Here is a 19,308-nt window from a genome sequence, read left to right as displayed (position 1 = left end):
CACCGCCGCTTATCTCGTTCCCCGCCCTCCCCTTTCAAATTCCTTTTATTCCCAATGCCGGTAAGTACAGGGTGTTTGGCAAGTCTTTAGATAACTTCGCACGACCGTTTGTCTCAGATGCTTGAAGCATGCTTTTGCACTATGTGTTCTATGTTTCTGTAACATTGGGTGTTTGTGGTGATGGCTAATTAACCTTGGTACCGAAAATGAAGGTAGCTCGTGACTTACAAGTAAATATTTGGTTTATAAATTTAATTGACTCAGTTTATGTACAAGTAGAATTGACAAAATGTTCACAATGTTGTAGTTCTACTAATAGAAGAGTAATAGTAAAAGTGTTAATTAAAATTTGTTTCCTCAGCCAAAACTCCTCAGTCATCACCAGGTTGCATGTATTTGCCAATAAATAAATTGTGTTCATTCTCATCATTCGTTCGTCAATAATGAAACAATTGAACGTCACCACCGACAGTGATTCGATTGCTATTTTGATTTTCTTCATTGTTTTGTTTTTATTTTATTTTTATTCTTCTGTTTGCTATTGTTGCGTTTATACAAAACCATGTCGGTAATTTTTCTGTGCCGGTAAGTGACGTGGTTCTCATTTAAAAAAATAATTGCATGGGGGATATGTTGATTTTATTTTTAGATTGGGATTTTTGGATATTAACGTATAGGAGGATGGTTCAATGCACGAACATAGGTAAAGTTTGAAGTTCTTTATTTCTAAGTATTAATCACCCGTTTGTGTGTGGCCAGTGACGACGTCCGCGAAAAAATGAGGACTCGATACTTGAGTAACCCCGACTACAACTTCGAGAAAGTCAACCGCGCCAGTATGGCCTGCGGGCCTATGGTCAAATGGGCCATTGCTCAGGTGAGATAAATTAATATGTTAATTTTTACTCTCTACTTTTATCCTCAACAACAAGCCAGACAAGCTCAAACATAACAGCTCCAGATTACATAGCTGAATTAGTTTTATATTACACTAGATTTTACCTGCGGCTTAGCACGCGTAAACCATTAGATCCGGCTGTTGAATTGAAATTCTGGGGTTTTACTAAATTCCCATGGGAGTCCCCAAAAATTACATCGCGGGTGTAACGTTAACATTAATGTTTGCAAATAAGACATCCGTGCCAAATTGCTTGTATCATTAGATGTAGTATTAGGATTACCTAGCGGTTGAGATTTGTAGATTCTATCCCGATCCGATGGAAATATCGGAATAAAAAGTTGCCTAAGTACATGTTATTCCAGATGTTCAGCTATCTACATACCGAATTTCATCTAAATCCGTCCAGTAATTTTAGCGTCAAGGAGACACATGCTCACAAACTTTCGCATGTATAATATTAGTAGGATTTCAATGTTTTTATTTTAGTAGTATCTGTGTCTGTTGTTGTGTAGTTGTAGTATCTGTACTAGTATTTCTTCGAAGATTTAGGGGCTGTTTCACCATTCATTGATTAGTCTTAACTGATGGTTAAATGTGATCCCGTTTCTATTTGTTTTGTTGGAATAGACGGAGACGGCATCACATTTAACCATTATCTTCATTATCCGGGCTAGACCTTACCCCATCTACTTGGGGTCGGCCTTCCTTGTCCGCAATTTCCACTTCGCACGGTCATGTGCCGTGCTCGCGTTCAGTTTTGCATCTTTGAGGTCTTTCACATTTAACCGTCAGTTAACACTAATCAATGGATTGTGAAACCGCCCCTTAAATGTACTTTTTTTCCAACTGTCCCATGCAGATCGAATACGCGGACATGTTAAAACGAGTGGAGCCGTTGCGTAACGAGCTTCAAGCTCTCGAAGACCAGGCTCAAAGCAACGTGACGGCCGGCGACGAGGTGCGAGAGCTGATCGCGCAGCTCGAGAAGTCCATCGCCTCCTACAAGGAGGAGTATGCGCAGCTCATCAGCCAAGCGCAGGCCATCAAGACTGATCTCGAGAACGTGCAAGCTAAGGTAAGAGAAGCTAAGAAACAACTATGAAAAAAAAAAAAATTTTTTTTACATATTCTATACGGTGTTACACTGCTGGGCAAAGGCCTCCTCTTTCTCCTTCCACACGCATATGCAATACTTATATTATTTTGTCAGGTGGACCGATCGATCGCGCTGCTTAAGAGCTTAGTGATCGAACGTGAGCGCTGGGAGGGCAGCTCGGAGACTTTCCGCTCGCAGATGAGCACTATCGTCGGCGACGTGCTGCTGTCCGCCGCTTTCATCGCTTATGGGGGTTACTTCGACCAGCATGTAAGTGCTCTCTAGTCATTATAGTCTTTTGTGCAAAAGTTGTAAAACAGGGATCAAAGAAGGCGAGTGTCATGAGTTACGATGTGAGCGTAGACAATGAACTTTTCCAGAATCTTGTTATTTTTGTTATTATTAGTGTTCGAGATTAAGTAAATCACAGAGCAGTATAGAAGTAGAAAAATACTTTTAGGCCATAGGCCATAGAGCTGGACGAATCGGTTTCTTTAGTTAAACTACTAGTGAAGCTCCTTTCCTTTTCTCGCAGTACCGTCAAAACCTGTTCTCAACATGGACGGCTCACCTGGCGGCTGCGAACATCCGGTACCGCGCCGACATCGCACGCACCGAATACCTCAGTAACCCCGACGAGCGGCTGCGCTGGCAGGCCAACGCGTTGCCGACCGATGAACTGTGCGTCGAGAATGCAATCATGCTGCGGGTGAGTACACTTGGAGAAGACTAAGGACGAACACTCTAGTTTCATGTGCCAATACGGCGTACGATGAAGAAGTTTGCATGTTGTGGGTATTTATGACAGTAGCTACCTGTATGTCCCGATTTGACCTATCTTCAGTCACTGAAGGTACTTCAGGAATTCTTTGACAGCGTTAATTATCTGCTATTACTGCGATCCCTTCACCTTCTGGATTTTGACTGGCTTCAGGCCACAATGCGCTTTTAAGTTGTTGTGACTTTTTTATGATAGAGAGTGGATACAGGCAAACGAGGCTCTTGGTGGTGATCACTTCAATACACCGTCACTCTTAATCTCAATGTGATATTATTGGGCTTGCATTGCCAGCCCGGAGGGATGCGAATTTCATACTATACCGCGTGCCTTCTAACTGTGATATTAGTTTAGTTTAGTTTATTTATTCACTCAACATAACAATTACATTATATAAATACATTAAGTCAGATTATATAAGAATTTATGCTGAGATCGTCAAAATTTGTAAGAATAAGCAAATATAAAAAAAAAAACAATAAAATACAATGTCAAAATAAATTAAATTCGTCCTCAAGGGGGAGTTGTCAAGAAATCAAATTATTAATTATGTAAATGAAAGGTAACTAAAACTATAAATAAATGGTATCTCAAATAGGGATATTTACTTGTTATTCGTATTCCAGCGTTTCAACCGGTACCCACTGATCATCGACCCGTCGGGGCAAGCCACGGAGTTCATCATGCGTGAGTTCCGCGACCGCAAGATCACCAAAACCTCGTTCCTCGACGACTCCTTCCGCAAGAACCTCGAGTCTGCCCTGCGGTTCGGCAACCCACTGCTGGTCCAGGTTTGTGTTTTCATAATTATAGTGCGACTGAACTAAGCATTATAAGCACACCTATTCATGTTTCGTCAAAGTTCGTAATACAAGCAGTCAAGCACTCAGAAAGTCTTAGTTAGACTATTGAATCTTCAACCTAATGACATATTTCTAAAATATCCTTGGGATCCACTTAATTTCACAGAAATTTGAACGCTACAGCAACTTTAATGACGCAATATAACAATACAAGAATATATTAACAATACAAAGAATGCTTGACCAGGAAGAGCTTGTTACAGGCACCTGTCAGTTGTAATAATTTTGTTTAATTTATTAGGACGTTGAAAACTATGATCCCATCCTGAACCCGGTACTGAACCGCGAATTGCGGCGCACTGGCGGCCGTGTTCTGATCACGCTTGGCGACCAGGACATCGATCTGTCTCCTTCCTTCGTGATCTTCCTCAGCACCAGGTAAACTCAATACATTAGCAATATATAGCAGTCATACTGATTCTATCTATCTATTTTAAACTAAGATCTTGTAAATTTGGCTAAGCTAAGCCTGCTTGTCAGTATCCGGAGGTCGGATTAATGTATAGTATTACTCTTCGCTATGAGCAATTTAAACTCCAGCCTTAGTCTTGCCTCACAGTTCACCGACCTGCGGTGGACTTTGGGAAGCTGCAGTCAAATCAACCAATTTCCTTTTAGATCACTAAATAAACAATGTTGTGTTATCAGGGACCCGACGGTGGAATTCCCGCCGGACATGTGTTCGCGTGTGACGTTCGTCAACTTTACGGTGACGCGGTCGTCGCTGCAGTCGCAGTGCCTGCACCGCGTGCTCAAAGCCGAGCGACCCGACATCGACACCAAGCGATCAGACCTGCTCAAACTGCAAGGTATATTAGCATTATGCTGAGCTAGTGTCCGATTCACAACCGCAATGGCACATGCTATCTTACTACCAATCTATACTATCGTACTTAATAACTATTGTTGTGTCTTGTGATTTTCTGGTGACCTAAACCAGCTAAAAAAGGAAACGCCTAGCCTAGATCAAAACTTAACTTGGCGATGAAGTACGAAGCATAACATAAATAGATCGCAATTGGGGCTGAGGACGCCAATCGATGATATTAGAATTTGTAGGGTGCCGGTAGGAGCTGACTAGTATTTTTTTCAACTCACGGGTGCGGCTGTGAACAAAAGGTGTCTTATGAATAAAAATGGGTTTGTTCTCCGGAAAATTAAAATGTGTTTGTTTACATAGGTGAATTCCATCTCCGTCTACGACAACTGGAGAAATCGTTGCTACAAGCGCTCAATGACGCTAAAGGCAAGATTCTAGACGATGATTCCGTTATCGCCACCCTTGAGACGCTCAAAAAAGAAGCTGATGACATCGGGCAAAAGGTAACATTGTGTACGTTAGAAAGTGATTATTATTTTGAGAGGCTGGTTCAGAAAATTTCAATAATTTTTCCTTGTTTTCACAGGTGGAAGAAACTGACAAAGTCATTGCTGAAATTGAAACTGTCAGCCAGCAATATCTACCTCTTTCTCAAGTGAGTACAAGCTTCTTTTTGCTTCTAGAAGCATGTTCAATTGTGCATTTAAAATCACATTATATCTTTGATTTCTAGATGCTTGTAGAAATCACCCGTAAATACCACTTACGTAATTGCAAATCTACATTTTTTATTCTGAACTATGTGGTGGTGTCATGGAATGGTGGTAACCAAGTCATTTATTTTTGTGTCAACAGGCCTGCAGCAGCATCTATTTCACAATGGAGGCCCTGAACCAGGTCCACTTCCTGTACCAGTACTCGCTGAAGATGTTCCTGGACATATTCAGTTCTGTGCTGGTGTGTCCGCTGCTCAACGGTGCTTCTGACTACACGGCTCGGCTCAGTATCATCACTGAGGAGTTGTTTACGGTAAGCAACTTTTGTTATATCAATAAATATTGTACAAACTTAAAACTTTCTGTCCAGTTGTCCAAGAAACAACAGTAACAGTTTCTTGAAAAAAATGTTTTATAATATACTACTTACGCACTTAATAAGACAGTCCTAATTAATGAGCGTAACCTCGATGAAATGTAACCTCAGGAAACATACTGAAACTCATGTAACATTGTGGCCAAACGCAAGCCTATATATATGAAAAGATTAAAAATAAAAATAATTTATTCCATGAAAAGCTTATAAACAAGAGTCTACGGCACTGGATCCTGTGGTAGGAGTCCCTGTGTTACAGGATCAAAAAATAAATAAATAAAAAGGTACAAGAAAAAGTCAATCTACCCACATAATACAAACAAATGCGAAATATTAAATCAAATGTACGATATGTCAGGTGGTGTACGAGCGCGTGGCGCGCGGCATGCTGCACACGGACCGGCTGACGTTCGCGCTGCTGCTGTGCCGCATCCACCTGAAGAGCACGGGCGCCGAGGACACGCTGGACCAGCCCTTCGCCACCTTCCTGCGCGGCAAGGAGGGCTTCGTCTCGCACTGCGCGCCGCTGGAGCCGCTCACGCAGCAGCAGCACGACGCCGCCGCAAGGCTCAGCTCCAGGTCAGTACACTGCCAACAGCCTGGACAGGCAGAGAATGGGTCGGAGTGCCCTTAGGGCATACGCTAGCTGGGCGTACGTTACTGTGGGTACAGGTAAAATTCGTCGCACGCGACGCGTGCAGTTAGCGATGCTCATACTATAATAGGCGTAAGTGCAAACCGTGTCAGCTAACGTAGGCCCTTAGATATAGGTATAGGTAGTAGCGACCAGTTTTCTGCAATTCGACGACTTAGTGCGTCTATTTATTTAGCGTTATTGGCTTAGGCACTATTCGTGCCAGCCTAGCTTCCAGAGAAAGCCTAACAGATCCTGTTATTGCCGACTCTTACGCTTATGGCTACCGTTATACCTAACTTGTTGCCTAATGAGGTGTACGTTCCAGGCTGGTGGCGTTCCGTCGGCTGCTAGAGAAGGCGGGCGAGCTGCCCGAGCTGGCGGCCTGGCTGGCGCAAGCGGCGCCCGAGCAGTGCGTGCCCACGCTGTGGGACGCGCACGCCAGCGCGCCGCCCGCGCCGCACACGCTCGCCATGTACCGGCTGCTGCTCATACAGGTCACTCATACTAACACATTACACACATTAACATGCTCTTTCATTGATTTATTTCATGAAGAGCAAACGTATATATACACAATTACTAGTGATTACCCGCGGCTTCACACACACAAACACGTAAATGTATAATATTTGTATTTGTAAATCATTAGATCCAGCAGCTGAATTGAAATCCCAAAAATTAAATCGTGGTTTTCATTGACGTTACATTAAACAATCATATCAAATGACATGAATCTAAACCCAGCGGTTGTTGTTTCTAGATTTTATCCCTATCCCGTGGGAATATCGGAATAAAAAGTAGCCTATGTTTTATTCCAGATGTCCAGCTATTTACATGCCAAATTTCATCCAAATCCGTCCAGCCGTTTCAGCGTGAAGGAGTAACAAACATACTCACTCACAAACTTTCGCGTTTATAACATTAGTAGGAGTAGGATGTACTCCCTATCTAGCTGCCACAAGCATGTGGGTGATATGATCCTTATTAGCGCGTAAGATTTGATTTGAATGTGCGTTGTGAAATTTGCAGCGCAGTTATATAAAAGGTTTGAGGTAAATTGCATGCAGTTGACCAAACTGAGGTGGGTTTTGGGAAGCTGAAATCAAATCCATGAAGAGAAATTAAGTTATTTTCATGCAATAGAGAAAAACAAGTGGAAAAATAAAAAATAAGTTCAACTGAGATTTTGGTACAATCCAAAGCTTATGACATTTCCCCTTGTTTTTTCCTGTTCCGTGGTAATTTATTTATGTGTAGCATAATAAGCAACTTTACGCTTGTCACTGCCATTTCCAACGATTTATTATTCTTTGGACGGTAATTTATATAAACCTTCCGTTCTATTCTTGCAGGCTTTCCGTCCGGATCGTGTGATTGCGGCGGCAACTCAGCTGGTGAGCGCGGTGCTGGGCGGCGGCTTCATGGCCAAGGCCGAGACCGAGTTCGACTTAGCGTCCATCACCGAGCACCAACTCAACGCTACCACACCCGCGTTGCTGTGCTCCGTGCCTGGATATGACGCTAGCGGTAAGCACGCGTAGACTTGACCATACCATGAATGCTGCTGCATATTGGGCTACCTGTGGCGAAGATTTTTAGTGGCTAAAAGTTGTCCTCCATTAGGTCTCGCCTCTCAGGGGGTGACTTGTGTCTGTGTCCCCATTACTAGACACCGGCATTTCTTTAACAAGTTAAAAGGCACAGCTCCTTCAGAGAGCAAATCTTATGCAAATAAAACGTATATTAATCGTGTTCAGGTCGCGTGGACGACATGGCGACGGAGTTAAACAAGCCGCTGTCGAGCATCGCCATCGGTTCGGCCGAAGGGTTCAACCAGGCCGAGCGCGCCATCAACACCGCGTGCAAGACTGGACGGTTAGTAAGAAAATTTTTATTCGGCAATATACGAAATGAAGCGTTTCTACTTGGTTCATGAAAAACACATTACTCGCAACACATCCTCGCACATATCAGGTGGAAACGCACCCTAAGTCAAGTAATAATGCGTGACTGTATTGTTAGGTGGGTGATGCTCAAGAACGTGCACCTGGCGCCGGTGTGGCTGGTGCAGCTGGAGAAGAAGCTGCACTCGCTGCAGCCGCACCCCGCCTTCCGGCTGTTCCTCACCACGGAGATCAGCCCCAAGCTGCCCGTCAACCTGCTGCGCGCCGGCCGCGTGCTGGTCTTCGAGCCGCCGCCCGGCATCCGCGCCAACCTGCTCCGGACCTTCGCCACGGTGACTACACGGGGACTATACCCAGGGGTGGCCGAACGCTCGATGATTATTGGTCAAGTCGATCATGGCAAGGCTGAGAAGAACTAATAAGTCAATACTGAAATACGTCCGTTTGCTTTACACTAAATATAGGTAGTTAAGTTCCCTACAACTCCAACTAAGATCAGTTCGGTGGGCTTTCTTCGAATACTCCCGAAGTGCTATCGAATAACCCTTTCTGGTTCTGAAAATGACTGCTCCGATCTTGACGGAACCTCTCATTAAAATTTCTTTACCAAAACAGATATGATAAATGACTAGAGATGCAAATCTCTCGCCACCCTTCTTGATCAACGCTTTTACCAGCTTTGTCAGACTTGACTAATGAAGATATAATTATCTCTGATAATATCTTAGGGTTACTTGCACAATCCAGGGTTTAATAAATCGTTAACATGGGATTAGGGATGACAGTTCTATAGATTTTGACACTACTTAAATAACTCTGGTTTAGCAGTTAATTCAAGGTTAGATAAATAACCATTTGCATTGTTTGTTACAAAACATGACATGATACAATTGTTTTCAGGTACCCGCCGCCCGCATGATGAAGCCACCATCGGAACGCGCAAGGCTGTACTTCTTACTGGCTTGGTTCCATGGTAATTTATACATACAATTTAACGAAATCGACTATCCTTTCAGTGTTTTTTTTAAGGCGTGTTTGTAGCCAAGGATACCTTTAACATAAAAAATATACTTGTTAGTAGTCCCTTAATCGCAATTTCGCTTCAGGTATCGTACAAGAACGCCTGCGCTACGTGCCACTGGGCTGGGCTAAATACTACGAATTCAACGAGTCCGACCTTCGTGTCGCCTGCGACACATTAGATACCTGGATTGACGCCACCGCTATGGTATAAAAAAATAGATATTCCGTTGCATGTACAATTGTAAACATTATCGACAAGACAAGCCTCTGAATGTTAATCGCCCTGGCTTTCGGCTCGTACAGCAAATACGTGCGATTTGAAATAATCCTTATTATATTTCATCATCATAATCATCATATTTTCGGACGCATGTTCAATGTGAGAACTCTTCGCCTCTTCGTGTAATAGAACGTTGATATCCGAAACGAAGGCTAATACAGCCGTAGTTTTCTTCCAGCAAATATGACCATGAAAATTTAAAGAATAGCAGTAGCAAGTTCCATTGCTTCGCAGGGCCGCACCAACCTGCCCCCGGAAAAGGTTCCGTGGGAGGCGCTCGTGACGCTGCTGTCGCAGTGCATCTACGGCGGCAAGATCGACAACTTGTTCGACCAGCGGCTCCTGCACTCTTTCCTGTGCAAGCTGTTCACGCCGCGCTCCTTCGAGGCGGACTTCGCGCTTGTTGCTAACGTCGACGGGGTAAGTTGAAACTCCTGGTCGAATCGAAATCGATTAACAAATATAAAAATATTTCCATGCAAAATTGTTTCCATATTCAGGCATTTTACGTCAGAAATGTTACCTAGAAAGTGGCGTTCTCTTTTTATATAGAGATACATAAGGGAGTCTATTGATGGTGCCTCTAAAGAGATATGCTGATATGCTGAGGCGGGACCTTTTTATAACGGCAACTATGTATATTTCTAACTTATGTATGTGTCACTGCTGTTATAAATAAATTATTTTCTTTCTTTCTTTTAAAGAAAAAAAGCTTCATAGATAAAAGATCTTAGGGAATCTGCGAAAACTCTCCATTGTTGTAAAGTTATCATTTGCGTTTTGTTACAACACTTTTTTTAGGCGACCGGCAACCAGAGGCACATCACGATGCCAGACGGCAATCGACGCGACCACTTCCTCAAATGGATCGAGGAACTCTCTGACCGCCAGACGCCATCTTGGCTCGGCTTGCCGAACAACGCCGAAAAGGTAAACAACTCCTAAACTGAAAAGACAAGAGCATAGAAAAGTGATTAGGTTACTTACTTAGGAAGTTATGGAATTCAACACATTTACTCACTAATTTTGTTTTGGCGTTAACTACTTGCATATTACCTAATACCTAAAGTACTACTATGATATCCGTATAATCTTTAATAACCGCTTGTTAAGCTTTTATTAACTTACTATTCGTTGTCCTTATCGGTCACTTTGAAATTTAAAATACGACGCATATACAAAACGTCACTATTTAAAAAAAAACTCGAACCTCAAAATCGATAATTTTTTCGAGTGAACTTTATTACCATTATGGCAAGGTTCAATTTTGTTGACATATTGATTTTAGATACGAGACGAGAGACGAGATTTTTTCAAATAGTGACGAAATATTATAGCTATACAGTTTAGTTAAACTGGGTTATAAACGGTTTGTAACAGATACTGTAGCAAATCTTGCAACAAAAGCTTAGGGCTCAATTGCTTTAAATCACCTGTCATTTATGTACGTTATTTTGTCCAGGTGTTATTGACCACACAAGGCAGCGACCTGGTATCCAAACTGCTAAAGATGCAGCAATTAGAAGACGAAGAGGAGCTTGCATATAACGCCGCCACTCAGGACGACAGTCAGTATTGTATTATTACTCTGTCCACATACTACATTATACATTTTCATACCACTCACGTTATGACACCGCACACTGTAATTATCAATTTTGTGTCCCATTAAAACAATGTAGATTTGTTTGCTATCAAGCACGTTGTGAATTGGATGAAGCACCGATACTCGTAATATTGATTAAATAATCCCTACATCTTGGGCCATAGTTAGCACAAAAAAGACACTGTTGTTCAATAGCCAATTTGACACTATTAGCCAAAAGTGTCTCCAGTAAAACAACGTTTCATTTTATTGAGATAAAATGTTAATTAGCTGTGAAAATTATTTTTAGTAACTTTGAAAAAATAGTCAATTGAGTTGGCTTATTATAAGTAAACGTCACATTTCACAGTCGATTGGTGCTTTTTAATTAACCTATTGTAGGATGAATAGGGATTATTAGACCAATGATTCATTAATTCTAGTTAGTAATTATCCCGAATTGACTTGTAATTAACACATAGCAACAAAATTTACACCCACTCCTGAACCTAAATTGGTAGTTTAGCTTTAATCGTTTTTGTTTTTTTCACCTAGCAGAAGTCGATGGTAATTATTATAATTAATTCAAATATTTCTTGTTGTTCGTATCGCTATTGATGTTATAGTCCCTCGGATTTTTACTATCCACTTTGATAGCTATCATTTCAGGTACAATTTATAATCTATAGCACCCAAATTGACTGGGGCGACAGCTGACAAATGGGTTAATAAAAATCTGGAGACTAATGTCTCTTTTACTCTATTTTTATGTCTGTTTTTATATACAGATGCGTTAGTGGTAGAGGGAGATGGACGACCCGCTTGGATGAAATCTCTGCACCAGACCGCGACCGGCTGGCTGCAATTACTTCCCGAGAAACTGCCGGTAATTTCTCCCAAACCACTGTTGGTATCGCAGTGCGCACTAAGCCTAACAGTTTATTTTTTAAAGTAAAATTGAATTATTTTTTGTTGAGGAATGCTTATAAAGGATATGCGTGCGTCTTACAAGGATAGACATAGTAAAATAAGCCCGCGTGTTGTTATCCAGACGCTGCGTCGCACGGTGGAGAACATAAAGGACCCGCTGTACCGTTTCTTCGAGCGCGAGGTGGCGGCCGGCGCCGCGCTGCTCGCGCAAGTCCACAACGACCTGCGGAGCGTGCTCGCCATCTGCGAGGTAACAGCACTCAGGTCTAGACGGAGCGTGCTCGCCATCTGCGAGGTAACAGCACTCAGGTCTAGACGGAGCGTGCTCGCCATCTGCGAGGTAACAGCACTGAGGTCTAGACGGAGCGTGCTCGCCATCTGCGAGGTAACAGTAAAAGCATTGAGGTCTAGACGGTATGCGAAATATCTTGCGTTTTGGATTTATACCGCAATTTACAGTAACTCGCACGATGATTCTCGCATCGACTAAACGATGCCTTTGCGTCACGTGCACGGACAACTAGAAAATTAGCGGTTTGTCTCACAAAACAACTGTTTGAGGCATATTTTTTTCTTTTTTTTATATTTTGTAAGTATGTAGTAATCAAACTAATTGAGAGAGCACGTTATCGATAAAACATGATGGGAAACCATTATGTACTACATTTTTAGCCGCATATTTGCAGCGAGGTATTCATGCAGGCAGCTGAAAGACATCATCAGTCACCTTGCTTCTGTTAATATAGGCATTTGGACCCTGAACTGATCATTTGTAAAGGTTTACAGTTTACGCAGCTTTAAATGTAGTAGAGCGACCAGTTCAGTGTTGGCTAACAGTTTTCAATGACGTGTTATGTGTTCAGGGGTCGATGAAGCAGACGAACGAGACGCGCGCCATGGTGGGCGCGCTGGTGCGCGGCATGCTGCCGGCGGCGTGGCGGCGCTACGCCGTGGCGCGCGGCTGCACCGTGCGCCAGTGGGTGGGCGACTTCGCGCGCCGCGTCGCGCAGCTCGCCGCCGTCTCAGAGTGCGTGGCCGCCGACCAGGGCGCGCGCCGTCTGCAGGTAACCCCATCATTGAAAGTAGGCAATAGGTATTGCTTTCACCTCTAAGCTCTGGTTCTTATAGTGCCACATCATTGAAGGTAGGCAGTCAGCTCCCTAAATCTCATCCTCTCCATATCCAGCTTAAATGTTCCATCGTCTTGTGTGCCGGATGACCCTGTTCTCTCAGATACATTTTATCCTCGAAGTATTGGCAGAGATATTAGCAATATCAGCGTATTTAACAGGATCTACAGCGGGAAGTGCTCCGACGCACTTTTAAACCTTATTACAACTGCCAAAATTTTTTTTCAGCTATAACACCTCGATAATGTCTAGTTTAGGCGATCGTGCAGAATTGGGAATAGAGCAGCTGAGAGTTCCCAACATGCTACGACATTGATGCCTAGCTAGCAAAAAGTAATGGCATCGTCATAAGAACTGAAACACTTCTTTCACTTCACACGCTATCCTCGAAAGCGGTAGCTTTGCCTCTGCCCAAACGGAGTCTCGTGTCGTTCACCAGATTTGTGTACCTTGTGTAGAATGTAAAGCTCCGATTTTCAGTAGGTTTGGCACGCGATCATTAATTACTCGAAGAATTTTTCTGCCATAAGTTATCGAAACAGAATGGTCATTTATCTTATCAATTACACTGTGCCTGTCCTTTTACATTTTTGGTTTCAGAAAACGAATACTTTAGCAAAGTGTTTTAATGATTTCAATCATTTTTAGAGTATACCGGTGTGGCTGGGAGGACTGCTGAACCCCGAGGCGTACATCACTGCCACCCGCCAGTGCGTGGCGCAAGCTAACTCATGGTCGCTCGAGGAACTCCATTTGCAGGTCAGATACCATAATATATCTATCATATTATATGTCTATCTGATTAGGGCTTCCTTTTATATGGGAACTAACTATTCCGCGTCTTCGCTTCTGTGGAAGAATAATACTATACCTTAGAAACTTTCGACGAATAACTTCTAAGGAATACAACCTTTTTTTACTGACTGTACTTGTGTAAACTGTACTCGCATTTTTATCCAACCTTCATATGCATACAATTGTCAATCCGACCACTAAATGCGGATTAAAATTAAGTTGCAAGATTTGAAGCAAACACATATTAGGATGAAGTTAGATAATGGCTTGGTAAAACACCAACTGTTGGTTCAGACTACCGGGTGCCGGCGATAATATTCTTGTAACTGGTTTGTATAGGTGACGATTCCGGAGGCGGGTTCAGAGGCGGAGAGCTCTGCGGAATGGTCCTTCCAGGTGACGGGGCTCAAGCTCCAGGGCGCCACCGTCAAGGGGCACCGGCTGCTGCTCACGAATACCATCATGGTGGATCTACCGCTCACCGTGCTCACTTGGATACGGTAATTATCACGCCATCATATTCATCGTCATCATCATTTGGAAGGTTAGGGCTCATAATTTCCCACTCGCAAAATGTCCCTCTGTCCCTTTCGCAAAAGGTCCCTTTTATAAATGTCCCTTTCTCAAAACGACCTCTCTGCAAAATGTCCCGTTCTCAAAATGTCCCGACACATAAATTACGTCCCGTTCGCAAAACGTCTCTTCTGCAAAATGTCCTTCCTTTCAATCCATGAGAGAGAGCCTAATTTCTTTATTTAAACAAGAATTTTGCAGGCTGGACATTTTGCGAAAGGGACATTTTGCGAACGGGATATTTTGCTAATGTGACATTTTGCAGACGGGACGTTTTGCGAAAGGGACGTAATGGGAATGGGGTATTTTGCATAAGGGACCATTTGCGAAAGGGACTTAATTTGGTGGTGGAACATTTTGCGAGTGAGACATTATGAGCCCTAACCATTTGGAAGACAGTTAATTTTGAACAAAGGGCTCCTCCTTGAGACACTAGCTTCAATGAACGACAATTTGACACCTGCATCTACCGCTTGCCCAACATTTCTCACGACGTCACTATCATATCATAGCGTAGCAGGTGCAGATCCTCGTTCCACTAACGCTTATTCTAAACTTAAAAATACACTAATTTCTGTGGTTGTCCAATAGAATAAAATCGATCTAGTTCCAAACCAAGCAACGCTTTAGTACTATGGCTACTTGAAAACGAATAAACGCACATAAATAGATACAAAATAATTTTACTTTTTTTTTAAGGTCCTTACCGACAGATTTTTTTCTTGAAATTTAAATAAGACTAAGGGGCTGTTTCACCATCCATTGATTAGCGTTAACCGACGGTTAAATGTGATGCCGTCTCCGTCTATTTGAACAAAATAAATAGAGATGGCATCACACCTAACCGCCAGTTAACACTAATCAATGGATGGTGAAACAGCCCCTAAATCGGAATACATACCCTTCCTAACTAAAAATAATTTTCCGAGTCGGTCCATAAATGACGTTGTTTCCAGGTAACAAACATAAATAAATAAACCCAGTTTAGCAGTTTCTTACTTTTTGTAGTCGGCTTATAACAGGAGGTATAATTTCCCCACAGCGGTCCCGAGTCCACTACGGTCCCGAGCGGCGGCCAGTCGCTCACGCTGCCGGTGTACCTGAACAGCGCGCGCTCCGAGCTGCTGTTCACGGTGCGTCTGCCCATCGCGCCCGGGCAGGAGCCGCATGCCTTCTACGAACGCGGCGTCGCCCTACTCACCTCCACTGCACTCAACTAAACTGGCGAAACTAAGACTAAAGCAATCATGAGACTTAACCTTATGAACGCCAACAATGCCTAAACTTATCTAGAGCTGTCTCCTTACTACCTACGACGCTAGGTAAAGAGGTATCCCATCTTAGGCCTCTAGGTTGGCAACGCATCTGCAATACCTCTGTTGTTGCAGATGTTTATGGGCGGTGGTGATCTCTTACCATCAGGAGATCCACTTGCTCGTTTGCCATCCAATCGAATAATAATAAAAAAATTGAATGTATTAAAAATACTAGTGTAGTTCAAAAGATTAACAGGCTCTGGTTGCGTTTTTAGAGCGACTGATTGTTCGCAAGACAGGATCAACTACAGCCACACTTGTGCTGCTACACCGTATCGCACTTAATTTAAAACAGAGTAATTTGAGAAGTTTTTATAAAACACATTTAGTTTTGACTAAGCATACCTTGATCCGCGGTCATATCGCATGTTTATATTCTTTAGACGGGAAAATTATCTTTATACCAGTGCAGCTTTTATTTTTCACGCAGCCGGTGCTCAGTACCGCATATCGCAATATACCTTATAAGCACTAAATTATATTATTTATTAAGCTTACTCGTGTATTTATTCTGGTAATAAATTGTAACCACTATTTACATAATAAATTCAATAATAAAAAAAGTTTATTTTATTTACATTAAATTTATTCAGTTAATTAAATTATTATACTCGTACCATCAGCAAAATAAGTGGTCTATCAACTTTTAAACAAGTTCCTATCAAATTAATATGTCGCTAAAGTCGAACTTTCAAGTTGCCAAGGTGTTGACATTAATTTTTATGACATGCAAACGATTATCAACTTTAGGGTAGTAGAGCATATATTTGGCTGATGGTACATTAGACGATGTTTTATAGTTGGCTTGTGCCTTGAATAACAGTTTTCATCCCCGGCGGCTTTTGCTTGGGCAACCTGAAACAATAACATCAATATAGGACATCATAAGTTTGATTTTATATACGGTTATCAACGTTATTTTTTCTTTATTTATTATGGAACTTTGATCAATAGGTAATAAACTAATAAACATGTCAGTTCCAAAAGGCCGAAACTACAAAAACAATACAATAACCACACGATTTAAATGAGTACTCTTGCCAAGGTACGTCAGGTACATGGCATGTCCTCCAAACCATACCACCGAAACCGCGATTGTACACTTTTAATACAATACAATAACTCTTTATTGCACACCAATACAGTAAACAGTACAAAAAAAAACTATATAGATAAAGAATATTATGCACTCAACTTATTAACAGTCATCTCAACTCATCTCTCACATGTTTACTATTACCGGAGTACTGACCGAGCGAACTTCATAGCTAGGCAACTATAATCTTCGAACATTGAGCCTTACAATACCAACTCGTGCCTCGGGAGGCTGCTCGCTCAGTCAGGACGGCCAATCCTCGCATCGTTACCTCGTGTGTATGATCTTGCGCGGCGACGAGTGGTGCACGAGGTCGTGTTGGCGCTCCCACTCCACATACTTCTGGTGCTGCCGCTGCCGCCGCCGGTCCACGTAACTGATCTGTATGACCAAAATAGATCCATAGTTGAAAAAAAATTGCAACTAATGTCTACCCTAGATCAAGAGTCTTTGGATTTCAAATATTATCGACTTTGAGGAGCTAAACTCCGACCAACCGAATTGGATCTAGTCGCCCGCGATCAGTGATTCAGCACTCACTGCGGATTCGTTCAATCACACAGGATAATGTTCACATTTCACACATACACACAAACATCACGCCTGTATTCCCAAATGGGGTAGGCCGAGCACACGAAACGTTACCGCTTCGGAGCCACTTTTGGCAATTTTAGGTTTTAAGTTTGACAAAAACGGTAAAATAGTGATGTTAATGTTCACTTTTCAAAGTCGAGATAATCCATGTCTACGCTCAGTTTAGACCTGCAAGAAAAAATACGAGGCCGTAAAACGGACGAGTTTGAAATGGTCAATCGACTGCCGCTGTGTAATGCAACTTGCACGATATTTTTTGCACGTCTTAACTTTGCTTTAGACTGGAAGTACACATGCCTGTAGCCCGCACATTCTCGTGCATGTAGCTGGCGCGCGAATGTCAATCTTCATACAAACATGACACAAGCGTGCCAGCTACTTGCATGAAAATCTACGTGCTACCAGTGGCGGCGTAGGGTAGATTGGCAACCCGGGCGGTTTTGTATTGAGCACCCCTACATAAATACTACTTTATTTTACTAAAATATGTCTTCAAGGATGAAGATTTTGTGCGCCTGCTTTGGATACGACGAGTGAGTTGTCGTCGGCACCCGGGGCGGACCGCCCTCTCCGCCTTACGCCTCCACTGCGTGCTACAGGCTCGTGTATTCCCGGTCGAGTAAACCGACCACGCAGCTGGCGGGGATCCATACGAAGGCGGTGACGAGCACGACCACGCCCACGATGTTGTCGCGTAAGAAGCCCAGCACGTTGTTGATGTTGATGTCTTCGATGATGTCCCAGAAACGCTCCACCACATCTTGGATCGTCTTCTCGCAGACACCCTGACAAACAGACAGGCTTCTTGTTTACAAAATATATGCAAATCATCTCAACCTATAAACGTCCCACTGCTGAGCACAGGCTTTCTCTCAGAATGAGAGGGCTTGGGCTGTAGTTCCCACGTGGGCCCAGTGTGGATTGGGAACTTCACACACCAATTTCTTCGCAAGTGTGTGCAGATTCCCTCACGACGATTTCCTTCACCTTTAAGTTCATAGTAAATTTCGAAAGTAATTTCGCATATAAATTCCAAAAAAACTCACGAGGTGCGAGGCCGGGCTCGAACCCTCTGCTTGACAGATATGACAGATCATCACCCCAGCCTATATACGTCCCAGAGTCCTCTGCAGAACGAGGACTTGGACCATAGTTCCCACGCGGGCCCAGTGCGGATTGGGAACTTGACAGATAATAGATACAAACTATTGAATAAATCTCTTTTTTTTTTATTTAATTTGTTTGTTTAATCATCCAACCACTGGCCACCGCGGCTTTTTTTACTATGCAAATGGCGTTTTTACGTAAGTCAAGTTAAAGCTGTGGCCGTACTCGTGAAGGGTCAACGCGGGTAGTTTAGTGGACGCTGGGGGTGTACCTTGTTGCAGAACCTTGTATGCAGGGCGTTCCGTCGGGCAGGATGTCGTTGTGCGCGACCGGGGAAGCAAGTCCTTGTTCAGGCTCTACGGCAGCAGCGCTTGCACGCGTCCGCGACTGACAGACCAACGCACAAATACACTTAATTAACATTTGTTGAGTAACAGTTGATTTGATTAAACATCCAAGACCCGAGAGCAAACATTCGTATTATTCATACAAATATTTGTCCCGACCGGGAAATCGAACCCGGGCCTCAAGATCAACATTATACAAATATTGTAGAATACCGGAACAGAGCGTAACTTAAACAACTGAAACTGAGATTTCAAAATTTGGGACTTGTAAGAAAAAATCTTTCGAAATTTCCGTGGAAATGAAATGAAATGAAAAAAAATATTCGAGACAAAATATCAGAATACATTTTTTTTATTTCCGTGGGATAGATAACTAGCCTATTGTTTGGCTTCTATAGTCCTACAAGGAACCCTTGTAGTTTCGCTACGTCCGTCCGTCCG

General features: G+C 42.8%; 2 protein-coding genes across 6 annotated transcripts in view; one reads left to right on the top strand and one right to left on the bottom strand.

Annotated features, from left to right (window-relative positions):
- The window catches only part of Dhc64C (dynein heavy chain, cytoplasmic), a 55,579-nt gene extending 39,300 nt beyond the window's left edge, over positions 1-16,279 (top strand). For all 5 annotated transcript variants that reach the window (XM_074103965.1, XM_074103963.1, XM_074103964.1 and 2 more), the window contains 26 exons: positions 760-877; positions 1,761-1,976; positions 2,112-2,267; positions 2,533-2,706; positions 3,402-3,566; positions 3,880-4,016; positions 4,287-4,447; positions 4,819-4,961; positions 5,045-5,113; positions 5,314-5,487; positions 5,909-6,129; positions 6,513-6,681; positions 7,540-7,714; positions 7,945-8,062; positions 8,210-8,423; positions 8,992-9,064; positions 9,198-9,319; positions 9,629-9,814; positions 10,196-10,324; positions 10,857-10,962; positions 11,768-11,865; positions 12,031-12,159; positions 12,773-12,973; positions 13,688-13,798; positions 14,174-14,334; positions 15,450-16,279. In XM_074103965.1, coding sequence (XP_073960066.1) covers positions 760-877; positions 1,761-1,976; positions 2,112-2,267; positions 2,533-2,706; positions 3,402-3,566; positions 3,880-4,016; positions 4,287-4,447; positions 4,819-4,961; positions 5,045-5,113; positions 5,314-5,487; positions 5,909-6,129; positions 6,513-6,681; positions 7,540-7,714; positions 7,945-8,062; positions 8,210-8,423; positions 8,992-9,064; positions 9,198-9,319; positions 9,629-9,814; positions 10,196-10,324; positions 10,857-10,962; positions 11,768-11,865; positions 12,031-12,159; positions 12,773-12,973; positions 13,688-13,798; positions 14,174-14,334; positions 15,450-15,627 — 3,904 coding nt within the window. In that variant the 3' untranslated portion in view covers positions 15,628-16,279. The remainder of the gene's footprint in view (positions 1-759; positions 878-1,760; positions 1,977-2,111; positions 2,268-2,532; positions 2,707-3,401; positions 3,567-3,879; positions 4,017-4,286; positions 4,448-4,818; positions 4,962-5,044; positions 5,114-5,313; positions 5,488-5,908; positions 6,130-6,512; positions 6,682-7,539; positions 7,715-7,944; positions 8,063-8,209; positions 8,424-8,991; positions 9,065-9,197; positions 9,320-9,628; positions 9,815-10,195; positions 10,325-10,856; positions 10,963-11,767; positions 11,866-12,030; positions 12,160-12,772; positions 12,974-13,687; positions 13,799-14,173; positions 14,335-15,449) is intronic.
- Positions 16,280-16,310: 31 nt separating this feature from the next.
- LOC141439979 (ADAM 17-like protease) lies at positions 16,311-19,059 on the bottom strand. Its single transcript, XM_074104440.1, has 5 exons — positions 19,046-19,059; positions 18,792-18,804; positions 18,043-18,198; positions 17,091-17,200; positions 16,311-16,578 (listed from the first exon to the last, which is right to left on the bottom strand). Exons 1-5 carry the CDS (start codon positions 19,057-19,059, stop codon positions 16,518-16,520), a joined length of 354 nt encoding a protein of 117 aa, XP_073960541.1. The 3' UTR covers positions 16,311-16,517.
- Between the last annotated feature and the right edge of the window lie 249 nt (positions 19,060-19,308).

The sequence above is a fragment of the Choristoneura fumiferana genome, chromosome 21, assembly GCF_025370935.1.
Source record: "Choristoneura fumiferana chromosome 21, NRCan_CFum_1, whole genome shotgun sequence".
NCBI classification, from domain to species: Eukaryota; Metazoa; Arthropoda; class Insecta; order Lepidoptera; family Tortricidae; genus Choristoneura; species Choristoneura fumiferana.
This window is presented reverse-complemented; position numbering and strand designations above follow the sequence as displayed.

Bases quoted from the DNA above. Each gene is read 5' to 3' on its own strand.
- LOC141439979 (XM_074104440.1), bottom strand. The intron at 17,201-18,042 runs GTCGGTTTACTC...TTGGTCATACAG, and splicing joins GGATCCCCGCCAGCTGCGTG to ATCAGTTACGTGGACCGGCG. The intron at 16,579-17,090 runs GTAACGATGCGA...TTATTGTTTCAG, and splicing joins CGCAAGATCATACACACGAG to GTTGCCCAAGCAAAAGCCGC.